The sequence below is a fragment of the Acomys minous genome, assembly GCF_964271855.1.
Source record: "Acomys minous genome assembly, chromosome: 16".
NCBI lineage: Eukaryota > Metazoa > Chordata > Mammalia > Rodentia > Muridae > Acomys > Acomys minous.
Genome location: NC_140498.1, coordinates 74,265,528 through 74,287,534, shown reverse-complemented (window position 1 = coordinate 74,287,534; position 22,007 = coordinate 74,265,528). Strand labels below are relative to the sequence as shown.

At 42.0% G+C, this 22,007-nt stretch overlaps 1 protein-coding gene and 1 long non-coding RNA gene across 3 annotated transcripts in view; one reads left to right on the top strand and one right to left on the bottom strand.

Annotated features, from left to right (window-relative positions):
* BAZ1B (bromodomain adjacent to zinc finger domain 1B) overlaps positions 1–22,007 on the top strand; it is a 64,139-nt gene that overhangs the window by 16,102 nt on the left and 26,030 nt on the right. For both annotated transcript variants that reach the window (XM_084764561.1, XM_084764560.1), the window contains exons 4-7: positions 4,507–4,705; positions 8,421–8,542; positions 10,729–10,926; positions 16,900–18,598. In XM_084764561.1, the coding sequence (XP_084620687.1) occupies positions 4,507–4,705; positions 8,421–8,542; positions 10,729–10,926; positions 16,900–18,598 (2,218 nt within the window). The remainder of the gene's footprint in view (positions 1–4,506; positions 4,706–8,420; positions 8,543–10,728; positions 10,927–16,899; positions 18,599–22,007) is intronic.
* On the bottom strand, positions 19,736–21,988 carry LOC311587637. The gene is made up of 2 exons (XR_014775926.1): positions 21,557–21,988; positions 19,736–20,653 (listed from the first exon to the last, which is right to left on the bottom strand). It is a non-coding gene; the product is annotated as an uncharacterized lncRNA (long non-coding RNA).

Here is a 22,007-nt window from a genome sequence, read left to right as displayed (position 1 = left end):
AGGCAGTGGGTCCAAAAAGTAGAAAAGAACGGCTATAGTTGTTAGATTAATTTAGTGATCTGATCTAGCTAACTTGTGAAATTTGTTCAGAGGAATATGCCAGAAATGAACCCACCTCACTTCTCCCATGTGCTTTCTGTGGGCTGGCCTCATCAAGAACTAAAGGGCAGGGCTGGAGAGATGGCTCAGAGTTCAATATATTGTTCTTGCAGAGGACCTGAGTTCAATTCCCAGTACCCACATCAGGCAGCTTACAACTGCTTGTAAGTCCAGCTCCATAGCATGCCCTAACCTCCGGTAGACAATACACACATTCACGCATGTACATGTAAACAACATTAATAATAAAAACATTTAAAGAGCAGCCAGGTGTGATGACGCAGGCCTTTAATTCTGGTACTCAGGAGGCAGAGGCAGGTGGATCTCTGAGTTCGAGGCCAGCCTGGTCTACAAAGTGAGTCCAGGACAGCCAAGGCTACATTAGAGAAACCCTGTCTCAAAAAACAAACAAACAAAAGACCCCAAAAACAAAAAATCTAAAGGGTACAGAACCCAAGACAATTAGTCCTTTCAAACACTGAGCCAGGTAGAAAGAAAAAGGAAGAAAAACAAAGCAACAAAAGAAAGCATTGGCTGTATCTGCAAGATGGAAAAGGACTGGAGATGTAGTTCAGTTATTGTGTTTGCTTAGAATCGACCAGCCAGGGGCTGTGGAATACTTTCCTATCATGAGCAAGGCTCTAGACTCCATCCTCAGCACTAAAAATAAAATACTCAAAGTAAGAGAATGAAATAAAACAAAGATGGAACAAGAAATATTTGAGGCAGCTGGGCATGGTGGCTCACGTCTGTAATCCCGGCACTCGGAGGACAGCCTGGTCTACAAAGTGAGTCTAGGACAGCCAAACCTACACAGAGAAACCCTGTCTAAACTAACCACACAAATTTTTTTTCTTTTGAGGCAAAGGATGAAATATGGGAATGTATGCCCCAGACCATGAAAACATGTTTAAACGCATTTAACCATAGTCAAGATTATATTTACATATAAGATTAGTAAATATGAGCCACTGCCAAAGTTTGGTAAGAAAATGGAATTGCTCACACACTGCTTTTGCTCATTGTGTTTCCCTCTGGTTGCTGTACTGTTTGCAGCAGTCTAACTCACACATGTTAGGCAGGTGCTTTACCTCTGAACGGTATCCCCAACCTTTGTTCACCACTAGTACTGTAAGCACTACAGTTCTTTTGCTGAATGCTTTGGAGTTGCTAGTACAATTGAGTCTGCACATGCCCTTGACTGGGCTTTCATTCTTCAACATTATCCTCATAAAATTGCCCCAAATCACTTATCGCAAGAACTATCTTAGTAGGCTGGGCGGTGGTGGCGCACGCCTTTAATCCCAGCCCTCGGGAGGCAGAGGCAGGTGGATTGCTGTGAGTTCAAGGCCAACCTGGTCTAAAAGCAAGTTCAGGACAGCCAAGGCTACGCAGAGAAACCCTGTCTCAAAAAAATAAAAAATAAAAAATAAAAAAGAACTACCTTAGTATTATTTATAATAGTCCAAAGAGGAAATAACCTCAGGATCTGTCAGCAGCTGAATGAATAAATTGTAGGGGCCTTGAGTGCTCAATAGCAGAAAGAAATGTAAAACTAACACAAGGTAGTCAGAGAAGGATGCAATCTTTATTTCATTTACTGAAATCAAAACAATAATACAGTAGTTGTCAGTCTCTGAGGGCAAGAGTGGGTTACTTTAAGACCTGTTACAGTTGTGCTTTTATTTGCCTGGGGGATTTAGTTCATACTGGCCTCAACTTTGTTTTGTAGTCAAGTCTGGCTTTCAAAAACTCTTGATCTTCCTACACTTCCCAAGTGCTAGGACCATAGTTATGTGCTGCTGTGCTCTCTGTCTTGTGTGTGATTAAACAGTAGTGTATATGGTGGATGTAAGTGCCATAGGGTGGTCTTGATTCTATAGTTGCTTAGGCCAAGACCTGGCTTGTGTGTGTGCATTCTAAGATTTCTTTCTAGTAACGTGTGTGGGTATGTGCATGTGAGTGCAGGTGTCCATGGATGCCAGAGCTGTCTCATCTCAGCCTCCTTGAGCTGGAGTCAGTCACAAGTGCTTGTGAACAGTTCTCAGATCCCTACATTCTTTATCCGCTGAGCTCTCTCCAGTTCCTGTTTCTGCATCTTTTTGAGACAGCGTTTCTAGACTATTCTAGAAATCCACAGGACTAGGCTTGCTCATTTTTTTGTGTCAGTCCTGCTTCTTCCTCTGGAGATCTGGGATTATAGTCATGTGCCACCGTGCCCAGCTAATTTAATTTCTGTGGTAAGATAATTAGATAGCGCAGTAGATGAGCATCCAAAAACAAACCCAGACCCGTGATTTATAATGGTCACTGAAAGGCAGTTAAGGGGAGAAAAGCTAGTCATTTAACAGACGGGCTCAATAATGATTGGAATTGATCTATACAATTTATTTTTGAAAAATGAAAGTTCTTATCTGGGGGTGGTGATGCACACCTGTAATCCTAGCACTATAGAGGAAAGGACAAGATTGCCACATAGTTTAGGCCAGTCTGCTCCGCTTAACGAGTTCCAGGTTGGCCAGGAATACAGCGAGACCCTTTCCCAGAAAATAAAACAAAATGCACAAGTGGCTGGCACAAAATTGCCCTTAGTATATGAATTATATAATAGAACATTATATAATAGAATATTATCTCACTTCATGTTTATGAATGCCTGCATAGATGTATGTGTGCCACATGTGTGTCTGTTGGATTCCCTAAAACTGGGGTTACAGATAGATGTGAGCCACCACATGGGTACCAGGAACCAAACGTCTCACTTCTGCAAGCGCAAATGCTCTTAAGTGCTCATTTTATTTATGCAGCCCCCTTCCCACTTTATTTTATTTAAAAAATTTTTATTGTTGTTGAACAGGGTGTTGCTATGTAGCCCAGGCTGACCTTGAACTCACTATGTAGGAGAGATGATAAAGAGGTCCTCCTGGTCTTCCTGCCTCGAGCTACTGGGGATTATAGGTTGTCATGTTACTGTCTGGAAGATCTTTTGTTTGTTTATTTTAGTTCAGTGGTCAAACTGTGGGTCCCTTTGGGCGTCACATATCAGATATGCTGCATGTCAGATATTTACATTATGATTCATAACTAACAAAACTACAGTTATGAAGTAGCAACAAAAATAATTTTATGTTTGGGAGTCACCATAACATGAACTCTTTTAAAGGGTCACAGCTTAGGAAGCTTGAGAAACACTGGTTTAGTTGATTTTTGAGACTGTCCTTGTAGCCCAGGCTAGCTGGAGCTCACTACTTGTTGCAGACTGGCCTTGAACGCTGAGCAACCCTTTTCCCCCCACCCTTCCAAGTGCTAGGATTATAGACATACGATACTGTGTCAGGTTCATTTTATTTTATGTGTGAATGCTCTATCTCCATGTACACCTACTTGCATTCCAGAAGAAGGCATCAGATTCCAGCATACATGGTTGTGAGCCACCATGTGGGTGTTGGGAATTGAACTCAGGACCTCTGTAAGTATAGCCAGTGCTCTTACCCACTGAGCCATCTCTCCAGCCCCCTTCTCTTATTTTTTTTTTTAAAGATTTATTTATTACATATATAGTGTTCTGCCTGCATGTACTCCTGCACACCAGAAGAAGGAACCAGATCGTATGATAGATGGTTGTGAGCCACCATGTGGTTGCTGGGAATTGAACTCAGGACCTCTGGAAAAGCAGACATTGCTCTTAACCACTGAGCCATCTCTCCAGCCCCTCCTCTTATTTTTTAAATGCATATTTAGACTTAGAAATCAGAAACAAAGTTCACTATGCCTGCATACTTCAGAGTTCATATGAATTTTTGTTTGCTAGGTCTCTTAAAGAGATGCCCTTGACTGAAGTAACTTTATAAAAGAAAACATTTAATTGGGGACCTTTCTTATAATTTCAGAGGCTTAGTTCATTTTCAGCATGGTGGGGAGCATGGGGGGCACACATGGTGCTGGAATAGTTGATCTATAGATAGACAGACAGTTACTGGGATTGGCTTGGACTTTTGAAACCTCAAAGCCTACCCTCAGTGACATACTTCTTTCAACTAGGTCATATCTTTTTAAAAAATGTTTTGAGGTTTTTCAAGACAGGGTTTCTCTGTGTAATCTTTGCTGTCCTGGACTTGCTATGTAGACCAGGCTGGCCTCGAACTCACAGAGATCCACTTGCCTCTGCCTCCTGAGTGCTGGGACTAAAGGTGTGCACCACCACATCCAGCTAAGGTCATATCTTCTAATCCTTTCAAATAGGGCCATTCTCTGGTGACTAAGTATTCAAATATATGAGCCTATGGGGACTGTTTTTATTCAGATCACTATATTAGGCATGTATACTGGAGCATGGTTTATAATTTTTTAGGCTTATAGTTCTATTTATTAAAAAGTGTCTCCTAATTTCTTGTATCACTTGCATAGGTTGGAAAGGAGAAAATGCTCAAGGTGAAGATTGTGAAGATTCATCCTTTGGAGAAAGTTGATGAAGAGGCTGCTGAGAAGAAATCTGATGGGGCCTGTGATTCTCCATCAAGTGACAAAGAGAATTCCAGTCAAATGGCTCAGGACCACCAGAAGGAGACAGTAGTCAAAGAGGATGAAGGCAGGAGAGAGAGTATTAGTATGTATGATGCTAGCCTTGCTCCTGAGTTGAGACAATGCTCATTTGTTATACAGAAATGTAGCATTAGTTTTTATATGGTTATATTCATTACTATTCAAAAAGCCACTAAAATACCCACAACGTGACTTAGGACTTAAAACTTCCTAAATAATTAAGATCATTCCTAACCAAGATGGTTAAGAAAATTGGATTTCCTTTAATCTTCCTTTCTTTTCTTTCTTTGCTTTTTTTTTTTCGAGTCAGGGTCTGAATATGTAGTCTAGGCTGGTCTCAAATTTGGAGTGGTCCTCTTGTCTCTGTCTCCTGAATTCTGGGATTACAGGTATGCACCAACATACACCTAGGACTCTTTCCTACTCTGTTGTGTTGTTGGTAGGTTGGTTGGTTGGTTGTTCTCTTGAAACAAGGTTCTTACAATATAGCTCCGTCTGACACGGAACACAGATCTGCTGTCTCTGCCTCCCAAGTGCTGGGGTCAAAGCTGTGAGCCATCACAGCCTGCCTTCTTTCTCTCTTAAAGCTTCGAGCATATATGTGAGCAGAGAGAGGACAGGGATCTGGGCAGACAAAGCACTTCCTGATCTTCAAGGTGCAAGCTGGTGCGGTGGCTTTCAGATACTCTGTTCTTCTGGTTTTCTCTTGCTCTGACTCTTAGGTGGGAGCCACTAGAATTCTGAAACACTGTGATGTCCAAAAATAATCTTTACAGACCTGGAGGCCAAAACAATGTTTTACAGTTAGAAGAACTAAGAACATTGTTCATTAGGAGAAGCTCTCTGAGAGAGCTACCACATTCTAAACCTTTATTATTTATTTAATTTTAAAGATTTAAATAAGGAAATTAACTGCACTAGAATCCTTTTGTCTCAAAATGATTACATAGCATTGGCACGATCTGTAACTGTTAGTTGATCAAATCATTTCACTTCACTATTTTAAGTGCCACATTGTCTGCCATCCATTCTGCTGTGTCCAGATGTTTTGAACCTGTGCTGGTTATTTTATTCCTAGTAGTCCCAAGGAAACTTCTGAGACTAGTTGTCTCTGGCCTTTCAGTGTTGTTATTTCAGCTGTGTTTTCTGCTCCGTTGTGAATGCCTATTCCTACTATTTCCAGTTTCTCTCTTTGAAGCTGAAGTTCTATTTATAAGTGTATTCTTTTTTTTTAATGTGTATATGTATGCATGTATTTGTGTGTGCACATTGCCTGTGAGTCAGTATAAGTGAATGCCCTGTGTATATGTGGGTGGGTGCAAAGAGGCCAAGAAAGGATATCTTTGGATCAAGAGTTACAGGTGGGTGTGAGTCATCCAATATGGGTGCTGGGAACCGAACTTAGGTCCTCTGGAGGAGAATAGCAAGTGTTCTTAACTGCTGAGTCATCTCATCAGCCCCCAAAATGTGGAAATTCTCATTCCCCAAGGTTGAAGATTGTTTTTGTGAGGAGTCGAGGACATCTGAACTCTTCTTCCTGGTTTAAGAATTGGTCATTGGAGTACAGTGATCACCAGACTGTACAGATTCATGCCCGAAGCATGAGAGCCCAGGAAGCAGAGCTTAGGCTTTGACTTCTTGTCTAGTGTGTTTGCTTTCCTTCGGTTTTAGTTATTGGGATCTAATGGTGTTTCCAGTATATAGAAAGGGTTACAGGCAGAGCTAGAATTAATGCTATCAAACACTGTATGTTTTTTCTAAACAGTTGATTGAGATTTCTGTAGGAAGCCAGGCATGGTGAGAAAGAAAGAAAGAAGAGAAAGTCAGCCCTATGGTGGCACACGCCTTTAATCCTAGCACTGGGAAGACAGAGGCAGGTGTATTTCTGTGAGCTTGAGGCCAGCCTGGTCTACAAAGTGAGTCTAGGACAGCCAAGGCTACACAGAGAAACCCTGTCTCAAACAAACAAAACAAAACAACAAACCCCCAACAATTAAAAAAACCCAAAAAACCAACAACAAAAAAGATTTCTGTAGGAATGTCATAAAAATAATGGCTTCCGTAGTATTTTCTTAGAGCGGGGAGAAAGAGTTAATCTATTGGTCAGGAACATGTTAGCTTTGTGTTCTTACTTAGCTTGATATTTTAGTCTTTGTTTTTTTAACATTGGGTCTCTTGTGGCCAAGACTGGCCTTGAATTTCTGATCCTCCTGTTTATACCTTCTAGCAGTTGGACGTATAGATAGGTGTGTACCACCATGTTTCTCTTATATCCTGTTAATTGCAAGATTCTTGAGAATATTATCTTCTGTACCTCCTGACTGGTGGTTGATTCCTTTGTTGTTGTTGCTCTCTGTTTTTTGGTTGGGTTTGGTTTTTCGAGACAGGGTCTCTCTGTGTAGCCTTGACTGTCCTGGACTTGCTTTGTAGACCAGACCAGCCTCTAACTCACAGAGATGCGCCTGCTTCTGCCTCACGAGTGCTGGGATTAAAGGCGTGCACCACCTTTCTATTGTTATGATTTACCTTCTGCCTTACTTCCTACAATTTTTAACTTTTTTGCTTCAGGACAGGGACTCAAGGAATCTAGTGTCACACTCACTATGTAGCTCAGGGAAATGTTCAACTACTGAGTTTTCTGCCTCTACTTGGAGAATACTGAGTTATAGGCTTATGCCCCTGCTCTTGGCACTTTTTCTTGCAGGTTCTTGTGACAGCCTAGGACTGTAATTTGCTCTGTGACCCAAACTGGCCTATAGACCTGGGATTACAGGTGTATCAAATGTATGCCACCATGCCTGTATTAATTTCCTCCTTTTAATGACTTACAGTATAGTTTCTAATCAGGTTGCCGATGGCCTCTTACTTGCCAGGTACAGAGCTTTTTTTTTTTTTTAAGACTTTTTTTTACATTTTAAAGATTTCATGTGTGTGAGTGCTTTTTCTGCATGTATGCCTGTGCCCCACTTACATGCTCAGTGCCCTTGGAGGCCAGAAGGTGTCAGATTTCCTGGAATTAATGTTACAGATGGTTGTGAGCTGCCATATGGGCGCTGGGAGTCAGACCCATTGTTTTTAAGATTTTTGTTCTTTTCTGTTCATGGATATTTTGACTGTATGTATGTCTGTGCATCACATGCATACAGTGTCCACGAAGGCCACAGAGGGTATTAGATTCCCCTGGAGCTGGAGTCACAGCTGTGTGTGAGTCATCAGGTGAGCAAGGGCTAGGAACCAAACCTAAGTCCTCTGAAAGAGCATGTGCTCTTAACCTCCAAACCATTTCTCCAACCCTAGCTGTTTCAGTTTTTCCTTAGATTTAACACTGGTGGTTATTCTGTTATATTTCACCTTGTTTTACTTATTTCTTTTATGTGTGTAGGTGTTTTGCCTACATTATGTCTGTACTATATGAATGCCTGGTGCTCACCAAAGTCAAAAATAGTCATTAGGTCCTCTGAAACTGGATGTGGGTGCTGGGACTCTAACACAGGTCCGAACTATCTTCCCAGCCAGAAGTCATACTCTTTTAGATGTTTTGTGCTCACCTTGTGGAGTATTCCTTTTTATACTTTCAGAGTCCTTTTAAATCATTTACTTAGCTGACTTCCTGCATAGAATTGAAATTACAGGTATTAAATCTCATCTTTGGATCACATCAACTAGTGCTTGGTATAAGTGAGGAATTGAGTAAAGTTATTAGTTGTGAGTGAATAAGTTGAAATAAAATAATTTATTATTAGTATTATTATTTGCTAATTTTCTGTTGATTTGACTAGATGATAGAGCACGCAGGTCTCCACGAAAACTTCCTACTTCGTTAAAAAAAGGAGAAAGGAAATGGGCTCCTCCAAAATTTCTTCCTCACAAATATGATGTAAAGCTACAAAATGAAGATAAGGTTGGTTAAACCTCTTACATTAATAGATTTTAAAAAATATCTTTTATTTAATTTTAATTTGTGTGTGTTGGTGTGAAGGTGTAAGATCTTGGAGTTGCAGACAGTTGCGAGCTGCCATGTGGTTGCTGGGAATTGAACCCTGGTCCTTTGGAAGAGCAGGCAGTGCTCTTAACCACTGAGCCATCTCTCCAGCCCCATATTAATAGATTTTTAAGAAAATATTAATAGGGGTTTCTTGAAGAAAAATGTGCTAAGGAAAACTGTAAAGGAATGTCTTTGTCACAGAAATGTCAAGTTACAAGATGAGCTCACTCCTTGTATATTTCAAGCTAATAGTCTGTGGTAGTAAGTACCGTTAGCATAGCTTAGTGCTGCTTTTTTACTTTTTAAAAAATCCCTTGCTAGGTATTGAACTTCGTCCAGCCTTGCTGTGCTAGGCGAATATTCTATACCGAGTCACACCCCCAGCCCTTTTTCCTGAGATGTAAGGTGTTAGGCTTTTACATTGCTCAGCTTTCTTTTTTTTTTTTTCCTTTTGGTTTTTCGAGACACGGTCTCTCTGTATAGTCTTGGCTGTCCTGGACTCACTTTGTAGACCAGGCTGGCCTCAAGCTCAACAGATATCCACCTGCCTCTGCCTCCCGAGTGCTGGGATTAAAGGCATTGCAACCACACCCAGTTTACATTGCTCAGTTTTCATGTGGGTCTAAGGCTCAGTCCCAGCTCTTCCTATGTGTTAGACAACTACTCTCTGAGCTATTTCCAGCCATAGGTTTTATATATCTTTTAATATGTTCAGCGTCAGGGTGTATTTAAAGCAGCTGGCAAGAATTTATTTCCCAGCTCCTTGTAGTTGGGAGATAGAAGCAGAAGGGTCAGGAGTTGAAAGTCATCCTTTGTCACACAGCGAGTTTGAGGGCAGCCTGGGCTACATGAGACCCTGGGTCAGAAAACAAAAGTTCTGAAGTTGTAAATAAAATATATGTTTAATTGCTTATATCTTAGATTTAAAAAGTATTAGTATATTATTTCAAGTGTTTTTACACATACATGAATAGAATTTTGTTTAATTGGAAAGAGGACTAGGATGTTGAAAACAATTGTGTGCTTGTTTCATAGATAACCCTTTCATACAAGAAGCAACTCAGCCCTGTGAGGTTTAATCTGGGAAGGTCCTCTATGGGAAGAGCCACTAGCCTGTTCTTTCGCATTTTCCATTTTTCTATAACTGTAGTTGTGTAATCCAGGCTAGTCTCAAACTTGTAACAATCATCCTGCCTCTGTGTCCTGAGTGCTAGAATTACAGGAGTGACCACTGTTTGGGGCGGGGCAATTCTTTGTTGTTTCCTGGCTGTTGTGCGCCCCCCTCTCGTTGTTTAGAATTTTGACAGATCTTCCTAATTGATAGTCGGTAATCTAAATACATACACCTATATGAGTTTCTTACTCATTAGTGACTAGCTAGTTAAGCATACGAAGGAATTTCATCCACTTCCGTTCATTTTCCTAATTATGGTGCAAATTGTTCACAAGTCATAAGCAGTGGGAAGTGCAAACAAGAAAAAAAATTATCTTTCATCCCACATAGGAGATGATCATTGGAGAATATGGATTTGGTTACCAGTAGTTAGGGCTCAAGTGGGTTTTAAAGGTAGAGATGATAATACAAATTAATGTATTATTTGAGCCAGGCAATGGTGGCACACCTTTAATCCAAATACTTGGGAGGCAGAGGCAGGCAGACCTCTGAGTTCAAGGCCAGCCTGGTAAATAGAGTAAGTTCCAGGATAGCTAGGGCTGTAACACAGAAAAACCCTCTCTCAAAAAACCAAAACCAAGCTGGGCGGAGGTGGCGCATCCCAACACTCGGGAGGCAGAGACAGGTGGATCGCCGTGAGTTCAAGGCCAGCCTGGTCTACAAATCGAGTCCAGGACAGCCAAGGCTACACAGAGAAATAGTCTTGAAAAACTAAAAAACAAACAAACAAAAAACCTAGGGATTGTTTAATTTGAAATTCTGTCTTACATTTCTGCCTTTTCTTCTAATTTATAATGCCACTCCCCCGCACCACACCCCTTTAAGATGGAATTGTGAGTCTTCCTTTCTGGATATGTGCTTTGTTCCTGGTCCCAGAGCTGACTTCTTTGTTGTTGTTGTTGTTGTTGTTGTTTTTTTTTTTGCCTAGATCATCAGCAATGTGCCAGCAGACAGCCTGATTCGAACAGAGAGACCACCTAATAAGGAGATAGTTCGGTACTTTATTCGGCATAATGCCTTACGTGCTGGCACTGGTGAAAATGCACCTTGGGTGGTAGAAGATGAACTGGTGAAGAAATACTCCCTGCCTAGCAAGTTCAGTGACTTTCTACTTGACCCGTATAAGGTAAGGTCACTGTTAGTGTTGGACACCTAGATAAATAAAACCTTGCTAGGTAAGTTCCTTTTCTCTAGTAACTCACAACAGAGTTAGATTTATGGCAGATTTTGAACTCTTGTTTGTCTGTTTTTTTTGTTTTGTTTTGTTTTTTTGAGACAGGGTTTCTCTGTAGCCCTAGCTGTCCTGGACTTGCTTTGTAGACCAGGCTGGCCTCGAACGCACAGAGATCCACCTGCCTCTGCCTCCCAAGTGCTGGGATTAAAGGAATGAGCCACCACTGCCTGGCTCAGTTTTCCTTTTTAAAGCTTTGACATCCTGGTTAAAGCTGGACAATGGTGGTGCACACCTTTTAATCCCAGCACTCAGGAGGCAGAGGCAGGTGGATCACTGTGAGTTCAAGGCCAGCCTGGTCTACAAAGTGAGTCCAGGACAGCCAAAGCTACACAGAGGAACCTTGTCTCAAAAAAAAAAGAAAGAAAGAAAAAACTGAGCTGGGCATAGTGGCACATGTCTTTAATCCCAGCACTTGGCATGCAGAAGCAGGTTGAGGCCAGCCTGGGCTACATAGAGAGTTTCATGTCAACCAGGGCTATTTAGAGAGACCCTGTTTTGCGGTGTGGGGAGTGGAAGGAAAACTGATTTTGTAATATAAGCAGAGATAACTCCAGCAGCCCTATAAAACATGGAATATATATAACTTATATGACATGCTAATGAAAACCAAGCATTTTCCTCCTGAGACATTTTTCCCTCTTGAATTGTCTAATTGATCCTTAAATCATGTTCATCACATTGTGTGTTGTATTTATTAACTTTATTTAGATTAGGTATAATCTAATTAGAACCAAATAAAGTGGATGATGAGCTAAGACTTTGGCTTAGGATTTGTTTGTTTTTGTTTTTTCCTCTCCCTTCTTTTGTCTCCATTCCACTTTCCCTCAGTATATGAGGTTCTGGGCTTAGTATCCAACACTACAACCAAAAGAAGAAACATTCCCAACTAAACTAACTGACTAAAAACATAGAGATGAGGACAAACTCTCTGTGAATATTGCCCTCAACCTCCTGCTCTGTTGACTTGAGTGAATTAGAGGAGTAGAAAAGGTTGCGGTTGTCTCTCAGTAGTAGAATACTCGTCTGTCATGAGAGCCCCTGGGTTCCACCCCTGTGTAGTAACAAAGAATGGAGCTATGTGTGAGTGGTAGCATAGGACTCCAGTCCCAGCACTCAGGAGGCAAGTGGATCTGTCAGTCTGGTTTACACAGCAAGTGCCAAGACAGCTAGCATTACATAGAAAGAACACATGGGGCTGGAGAGATGGCTCAGTGCTTAAAGGCACTGACTGCACTTCCAGAGGTCCTGGGTTCAAATCCCAGCACCCACATGCCATCTCACAACTGTCTGTAACTCTCATAATAGACATACTTACAGACAAAACACCAATGCACATAAAGTAAAGGTTAAAAAAAACAGAAGGAAAAAAAAACCCCACCAACACACTGGAACATAAGTCAGGTATGGAGATGGAGAGGGCCCAAGACCAACACCCCTCATCAGGCACCTCACAACTTGCTGTGGTCCCACTCCCACAAATTTGACACTAGGCCCTCAGCTGACCTGCAGTCACATGCACATAGCCACATAAAGACAAAAGCCATACACCTACCAAAATACCAGATGCTCACAAACAGAGGTTTCTAAGTAATCTAAGTGCTTAGATATACTGCTTTTATTAGTATACTCATCTTCAGATGGCGTTGCTGCAGCTTGTTCCCTGTCGTTATTCTTTGACTTAGTCCTGTGGAGCTATGTTCTTCGTGATAGGAGCAAAGTAGAATCATATATACTCTGTTTTTTCTTTTGGGCTCTCATGTTGCTGTCATAAGTATTTGGCAATCAGGAAGGGCCTCACAAAATAAAATTTAAATAAAATTTAATGTTTTTATTCTGGTTTTTCCCCCCCCTCCATTTTTCAACCCTCTGTATTAATCTTGTAGCGTTGTGCTAAGTGGGAGATAGGGGAGATACTCAGCACATAAGTGGTTTTACACTTTTTCAGATCCTTTTGATCCAGCCATGCCGGCTCCCATTTGGCTGTGAGTACCCAGCATGCTCCATGCTGAGATGGTGCAGCTAGTGAAGGAGTGCGCATGCCGGGCATCCCAGTTCTAATGATAGCTGTTCAAGGCATCTGTTTAAAGTGTTAAAATGAAGCTGTGTCTTGACTAGTGTCTTTTTCTGTCAGACTTTAAGCTCACACCTGAGCATCAGCAGGAGCGTGGGTGTGTTTGTCCTGTTGGGCAGTTGTTTGGGCTGCTTGAAGGGGCGCCAGCCTGAGAGCATACACTGTCACTTGCTGCTGGGTTTGCAGGACAGTCTCAGAAATACTCTGCTCTTTGAAGTACTCAGTATTATTGTCTACGAATGGAACTGTTAAATAAATTATCAGTTTTTGCTTATTTCTCATTAACATTTTGATATTTAGTTCTGTTAACTACAAGTAGGAAATTCTACACTATGGTGATGTATCCGAGGAGTCATGGCTAGGGTTCATATTCTGTAAGATGGTAAACCTCTGTCCTGAGAAGGGAAACCAAACATTCAGTTTTAATCAGGCACTGAAGCAGCTAAAAGACTGACCTACAGTTACAGAAGTCTGTTTGCTTGCTTGTTTGGTTGTTTTTTCTCTTTGCCTCAGCCTTCTGAGGGGCTGGATGGTACGCATGTGCCAGGATTTCCTGTAGTTCTGAAAAGTCACTTTGGGTTTAAAGTTGGGATTCAGTCAATTAGTCATGCCTCACCTCTCAATTCACATTGTTTCCTGCATTGTTATGTGGGTTTCTTTCGTTGATGATTCTGTCCTTAATGTTTAATTTGTTTTTCTTGAGACAGAATTTCATATAGCTGAGGTTGTTCTCTTTGAACAGATCCTCCTCCCTTCCCTCCTGAGTACTAGGATAACCAGGCATGTGTCACATGTCACTTAGTCCTGTCCATTCAAAAATGAGAACTCTCTTGGGTTGTCCTTCTGCTTATCTGCTTCCTGTACTAGAAGTTATCTAGTAGTCTTTTCCCTGTTAGCCAAACTGGGTTGTTTATTTGATTTAGTTTGTATTTTAACTGTCAAGTTTACTATTTTGGCTTGTTTTGAGCCATAGTTTCATGTCGCCAGGTTGACCTTGAACTCCTTACCCTCCTGCCCCTGTGTTCCAAGTACTGGGATTACAGGCTTGTATACTCCATACTTGACTTATAATTATATTCTCTAAAATATTAAAATCACTTAATAATTTTAATACATATTTAAATAGAAATTCCTGTTGTGAACCAGTGAACTTGGTTCTAACCTCTTAAGTCTTTTTGGTTTGTTTTGAAACTGGGTCCCACCCTATAGCCTCATCCAGTTTACCATGAAGAAATCCTTCCAGATTCCCAAGTGTTGGAATTCCAGGTGTGTCTTTTTGCTTTATTTTTGATACAGTGTTTCACACTGTAGTCAAGGATGACCTCAGACTCAAAGATGACAGTCCTTTAGACATGACAGTCTTTGTATCTCAGCCTCTGGAGTGCTTGAATTATAGGTGGGAACAGTCGTGCCAAGCTGCCTCTTAACTGATTCTGTGTGAGGTGAATGGGGTGTGGAGGCTTGAGGAGCCAGAAGATGTGAGTGTACTAGTGGGCAGGGGGGTGGACTCTGAGGGTGAGGGGATGTTCTGTGAGATAGGGCCAGCTCGGGTCTGGGTGGACCAGCAATGGATTTGTTATATTTTCTGTTCTAACCATGTTTACAATGAACATGTACAGCCTGTGGCAGAACGAATTGGGTTTTTCCAAGTAAATACAGAATATGAAGGAAATTGTAGGTTTATATGAGATAGATTATAATGATTGCCTAGAATTAAATTTAAGCAAAGGGTAGAAGCCAGTCATGGTGGTCCATGCCCTAAGTCCCATCTACTCACAAGGCTTAGAAGCATGGCTTGTTCAGAGTCTTGACGCCATCTTGGGCATTATAGTGAGATCCTATCTTTTTGTTTATTCCAAGAGAATTTGCCTATTTCAGATAAGTCTTACTGTGTAGCCATAGATATCCTGAAACTTGGGAAACCTCATGCCTCCATATCCTGAGTGCTGGGATCATAGGTGTGAGCCACTATGCCTGGCTCTTACAAGCCATCTCTCCCTCTCCCTCCCCTCCTTTCTCTCCTCCCCCACCCCCGCCCCCCGCCCCACTTTTTTAAAGGACAGAAAAGTTAGGATGCTGAAAATGTGATAAAATTACCAGATTTAAAGTTTCATGAGATCCTCTGGCAGTAGTGGCACACATCTTTAATTCCAGCACTTGGAAGGTAGAGACAGATAGATCTCTATAAGATTGAGGACAGCCTGGTCTACAGAACTAGATCCAGCTAGGATAGGTAGGGTTATACAGAGAAACACTGTCTTATAAAACAAACAAAAAAGTCTTGAGATTGGAGGTTGGCGGATTATAGACTAGAGTATCTGAGAGAATCATTTGGGGTGCATTCAAACATTATTACCTCCAAACATTATTATGCAAACATCAGGACTGGCAATGTAGCTCCATAGGTAAAAGTCTGTGGCCAAGGCTAAGCACCTGAGTCCAATCCCTGTAACCTACATGGTGGGAAGAGAGAACCAACCCCTTTGTTCACCTCTGACCTCCACAGCCCACCATGGCATGTGCCTGGCACCCCCAGCACACATATATTCAACCTACACAAGATAAACAACGAAACGTAATAAAAAACATTTTAAAGAAATGTATAAAATAAATGAGAATTTATAGAAGTTGTAGTTCCTGTATTCATAGAAGTGAGTTTTCTCATTGTAGGAGAGAACAAAGAGTTTGAGAAACCAGGAGCTGGGCTGGAGAGATGGCTCAGAGGTTAAGAGCACTAGCTCTTCCAGAGGACCTGGGTTCAATTCCCAGCAACCACATGGTGGCTCACAAACATCTATAATGTGACCTGATGCCCTCTTCTGGTGTACAGGCAGGCAGAATGCTGTATAATAAATCTTTAAAGAAAAAAAAAGAAAGAAGGGAAGAAAGAAAGAGAAACAATCCAGGAGCCAAGGTCAGGAGGGTTCTTTATCTGAACAGTACTGTTGTCATTCTACATAATTATGTATTCACTCAGCATATACCTCTAGGTTGAGACAAAAGTATTTGGATAGTATATTCTACTTATGGCACGAATTATTTTAGCTGAGACATAAAATTAAAGGATGAAAATCTAACTCTTACTTCATGAGCAGAATTACTCCCTCTGACCCCCACCTCCATTTTCAGGGATGGATTAAAGGTTTTTATATATTAGGCAAGTGCTCTACACTGGCAACACCCTCAGCCCCTTACTGGGGTTCTAGCCAGGTGCTCTACAATTGAGCTGCTGCTGTTTCCTAGATGAGTTATTTCCTCTGGGGCCCATGGATAGATTGTGGTAACTGTGTATTTAATTTTTATGTGTTGTTGCTGGAGAAAGTGTAATTAAACTATTTGAGAGCCACTAATGCATATGTAAATAGAACTAGTTGTGCAGCGAAAGCATCTAATACCAGAGGATGATGGCCTTTTGTTACAGTGCTGGAGGTGGAGCCCAAGTCCTCAAACACACAAGAGAGCCTTTGTATCACTGCACAGCCCCACCACACACATTTTGAGGGATTGGGGGGGGGGGGAGAGACATTGAGACAGAGTCTAATGTGAGTCAGGCTGGCCCCAAACTTGGTATGTAATAAAGACAGACTTCACATGTCTGATTTTCGTGCTTCCACTGCCTAAGTTTGGAGATAGCCGTTACCATGTCAGCCGAGCTTAGCTTTGAGATAAGATCTCGTGTTGTAGCCTGGATGCATAGCTTTAGTTGTAAAATGAAGAACACCTTTATAGTTTTTAAATACTGCTTACCACGCTTCACTTTTAAAAGTAATTTTGCTCCTCTTCTTAAATTTTAGTATATGACTCTCAATCCCTCTACCAAGAGGAGGAATACTGGATCTCCAGACAGGAAACCCTCAAAGAAACCTAAGAGGGACAATTCTTCTCTGAGTTCCCCACTAAACCCTAAGCTGTGGTGTCATGTGCACTTGGAGAAGTCGTTAAATGGCCCACCACTCAAAGTGAAGAACTCAAAGAACTCCAAGTCTCCAGAAGAGCACTTGGAGGAAGTAATGAAAATAATGTCCCCCAACAAGCTTCACAGCTTCCACATCCCTAAGAAAGGCCTGGCCACCAAGAAGCCAGGGAAGCCCAGTGACAAACCTCTGAAGGCCAAGGGCAGAGGCAAAGGCATCCTGAACGGACAGAAGGCCACAGGCAACTCCAAATCACCCAACAAGTGTGTGAAGACTCCTAAGACCAAAATGAAGCAGATGACCCTGTTGGATATGGCCAAAGGGACTCAGAAAATGACTCGCACCCCACGGAGTGCTGGGGGTGTGCCAAGGTCCTCTGGTAAACCTCATAAACATCTGCCTCCTGCAGCCCTGCATCTCATTGCCTATTACAAAGAAAATAAAGACAAAGAGGACAAGAAGAGTGCTCTGTCTTGTGTTATCTCCAAAACAGCACGTCTCCTCTCCAATGAAGACAGAGCCCGTCTTCCAGAAGAGCTTCGGATTCTTGTCCAGAAACGCTATGAGCTCCTGGAACATAAAAAGAGGTGGGCCTCTATGTCTGAAGAGCAGCGGAAAGAATATTTGAAAAAGAAACGACAGGAGCTAAAGGAGAGGTTGAGGGAAAAAGCCAAAGAACGGAGAGAGAAGGAAATGCTGGAGAAGTTAGAAAAACAGAAACGATATGAGGACCAGGAGTTAGGTGGCAGAAACCTCCCAGCATTCAGGCTGGTGGATACCCCTGAAGGGCTGCCAAACACTCTATTTGGGGATGTGGCCCTGGTGGTGGAGTTCCTGAGCTGTTACTCCGGGCTGCTCTTGCCTGATGCTCAGTACCCCATCACTGCTGTGTCCCTGATGGAAGCCTTGAGTGCAGATAAAGGTGGCTTTTTGTACTTGAACAGAGTGCTGGTCATCCTGCTACAGACCTTACTTCAGGACGAAATTGCAGAAGACTATGGAGAATTGGGAATGAAGTTGTCAGAAATTCCCCTCACACTGCATTCTGTCTCAGAGCTGGTCCGGCTCTGCTTGCGCAGGTGTGATGTTCAGGAGGAGAGTGAGGGCTCGGAAACAGATGACAATAAAGACTCCATGCCATTTGAGGATAATGAGGTACAAGACGAGTTCCTAGAGAAGCTGGAGACATCAGAATTCTTTGAGCTGACATCAGAGGAGAAGCTACGGATATTGACAGCTCTGTGCCACCGGATCCTCATGACATACTCTGTGCAAGACCACATGGAGACAAGACAGCAGATGTCGGCAGAGCTGTGGAAGGAGCGGCTTGCTGTGCTGAAGGAAGAGAATGATAAAAAGAGAGCAGAGAAACAAAAACGGAAGGAGATGGAAGCCAGAAATAAAGAAAATGGCAAAGAGGAGAATGGGCTAGGCAAAACGGACAGGAAAAAAGAGGTTGTGAAGACAGAACACCAAGTAGAAGTGGAAGCAGATGACATGGTTAGTGCTGTCAAGAGCAGAAGACTGCTGAGCATGCAAGCTAAAAGGAAGCGGGAGATCCAGGAGAGAGAAACAAAAGGTAAAATTTATCCTGAGAAATTCAGGACAGCCCTCTCCTGGGTAGAAGAACAGACAGTACTTGAATAATGGCAGAGTATCTGTCGTAACTGTTCACTTGGTCTATGTGTAGTAACTGAGCACTCACTAAGATAGTTTTGTTTCCTCATAGTTTCTCAGTTAGGAGATAAGCTCTTATTAGCTCAGGCGCTCCTGAAGCTTACTGTGTAGTTTGTCTGGCCTTCCACTCATGCTCCTGCCTCGACCTCCAGAATGTTAGGATTACAGGCAGGAGCTGCCATGCTTAAGCTCAGTGGCTTTGTGCACTGTGTGTGCATGCACACATACATGTGGGCGTGTGTGGATGGCTCAGCAATTAAGAGCTCTGACTGCTCTTCCGGGGGAGGCTCACAACTTATTCCAGAGGATTCGGCACCCACTTCTTGCTTCCACAGTCCTGCAAGTGGTGCAACACATCTATGAAGGCAGAACACCTACACACTTATCACAAGCAGCCCAAACAACTGCCCAACAGGACACATTCTTGCTGATGCTCAGGTGTGCGCTTAAAGTCTTACAGAAAAAGACACTGGTCAAGACAGTTTCATTTTAACACTTTAAGTAGATGCCTTGAATACCTATCATTAGAACTGGGATGCCCGACTTCATGATTTTCTAGATTTTAAAAGAATTCAATTTCAAAACAAGGTGCTTTCACTTCTGCTTGGAAGTACACTGTTAAGAAGAAATAATGTGAACCATTGAGTGAGTTCCAGCCACTATTTTCATCAAGCCACATGAACACTGTTTTTTTTTTAAAGAAATAAGTTGAGTCAGCCTAGGTTGGGAGCTCCTCAAATGGCTCAGCATGGCTGCAGGACTCAGTAGTTTGTTTCCCACGCATGTACCTCAAAGGCTTTATGTCTAGATGAACCCTTTATAGAGATGCTTACAGTGAGTGGCAATATTAGTAGCAGCCAAGTGATGCAGGCAAATTGTCCGTGTAATAATAACTACGTATAGATAATAGGTATTCTTTTTTGTTTGTTTTTTTTTCTAGACAAGATTTCCTCTGTGTAGCCTTGGCTGTCCTAGACTCACAAAGTGATCCACCTGCCTCTACCTCCCGAGTGTTGGGATTAAAGCTGTGTGCGAGCACTTTTGTTGTTGTTCATGTTCTTGATTTTTTTTTTTTTTTTTTGAGGCAGTCTCACACTGTGGTTCAGGCTGGTCTTGAACTCAGATTCCTCTGCCCTGGGATGAATATGTGCATCAGAGCATTTTTTTTTTTCTGTGATGGTTTATCTGTGTTGTAGCACTATTACTACTTGGAAGAAGCCAAAACATAAAGCCTTTGGGGTACATGCATGGGAAAGAAACTACTGAGTCCTGTAGCCATGCCGAGCCATTTGAGGAGCTCCAAGTCATTTATGAAGCAGCTGTACAGCCTTACGTTTCTACCACCAGGGTGAGGGTTCTAATATTTCCATAGCTTTACCAGTTCTATCTGTTTGTTTGCTTGTTTTTTAAGACAGGGTTTTTCTGTGTCTGTTCCCTGGCTGTCCTGGACTCAGAGACCAGCCTGCCTCTGCCTCCCAAGTGCTGGGATTACAGGCATGTGCCACCTTGCCAATCCATCAGCTCTTTTTTTTTTTTTAAATGATCGTTTATTTATTATATATACAGTAGTCTGCCTGCATGTGAGCTACCATGTGGTTGCTGGGAATCGAATTCAGGGCCTTTAGAAGAACAGTCAGTGTTCTCTCCAGCCCCCTACTAGCTTCGTCTTTAGCGTTTACTTTTTTTTTTTTAATTTGTTAGTTATTATGTATACAGTGTTCTCCCTGCATGTGTGCCCGCAGGCCAGAAGATGGCACCAGATTTCATTATAGATGGTTGTGAGCCACCGTATGTGTGCTGGGAATTGAACTCAGGACCTCTGGAAGAGCAGCCAGTGCTCTTAACTTCTGAGCCATCTCTCCAGCCCTATCGTTTACTTTTGTACTTTTCTTTTAGTGCTGTAATTATTTGTTTTGTTTTTGTTTTTGTTTTTCAAGACAGGGTTTCTCTGTGTAGCCTTGGTTGTCCTACACTAGATTTGTAGACCTGGCTGGCCTCGAACTCACAGAGATCTACCTGCCTCTGCCTCCCGAGTGCTGGGATTAAAGGCCTGCACCACCACACCCATTTTAGTGCTGTAATTAAACAGTTAACCAGTCTAGAAAAGTTTTGTACTTGATTTTATTTTTGTGGTTCCAAGGATCAAGTAGAATTTTTTTTTCTGTTTTGTTTTGGGGGGGGGGTTGTTTGGTTTCTGTTTATTTGGTTTTTTGTTGTGTGTGTGTGTGTTTTTGTTTTTTGGTTTTTGTTTTTTTTGTTTTTTGGTGGGTTTTTGGTTTTGTTTTGGTTTTCAAGACAGGATCTCTCTGTGTTAGCCTTGGCTGTGCTGGAATCACTTTGTAGACCATCTATTTATTTTTTTTACCTTATTTTTCAAAATCCTATGTGTTGACAAATATTTTTTATAATCTTACTAATTGTATGTATGATCATCAGAGAAGATACAATTAAACATTGTGACATTGTAAATAGCAGTCTTTTGTACATTATAATAGTAGAATTTGAGAAAAACTTAAAAGCTAGAGTGATGGATTGGTCTTACTGAGCAAAAGCCCACTTATCAATCAAGTTGGAGGCCAGCCTGGGCTACAGGAGATTGTCTTAACTCTCCCAACCCTGTAATTGTTTTCCCCATCAATGAAATAAAAACATTAACCCTTGGATTACTTCTTATGTTTAGTTCTTTATGTTTATAATTGCTTTGTCTTGATGTATGTATGTATACCATATGCATACCTGGTGTCCTATCCCCTAGAGCCTGAGTTATGAGTGACTGTGAGCTGCATGTGGGTGTGCTGAGTGCATAACTTCAATCCCAGCACTCGGGCAGAGGCAGGTGGATCTCTGAGTTGAAGGCCACCTTGGTCTACATAGCAAGTTTTAGGTCAGTCAGATTTATACAGACTCATACATACGTAACTAACACACACACACACACACAAGACAAGTTGTTGGCCCAGTATCTTCTTGACTGAAATCTATTTTTGTTTTTTTGGCACAGGATTTCTCTGTGTAGCCCTGGATGTTCTGGAGCTTACTCTGTAGACCAGGGTGTCCTCGAACTCCTAAAGATCCACCTGCTTCTGCCTCCCAAGTGCTGGTTTTAAAGGCATGTGCCACCACTGCCCCGTACCCCCACTGTCTTGGCTGAACTATTTTTAATTGGTCCTGGTCTGTTTAGGGATTCTGTGGTGGTGAGGGGGTAGGCATGAAGATGTAAGGAGAATGGGAGCATTGTAGGGGACAGTGCGCTACCACATGGCAAAAGAAGGAGGGAAGGTCCAGCAAACATGTAGTTCATACAGACACTT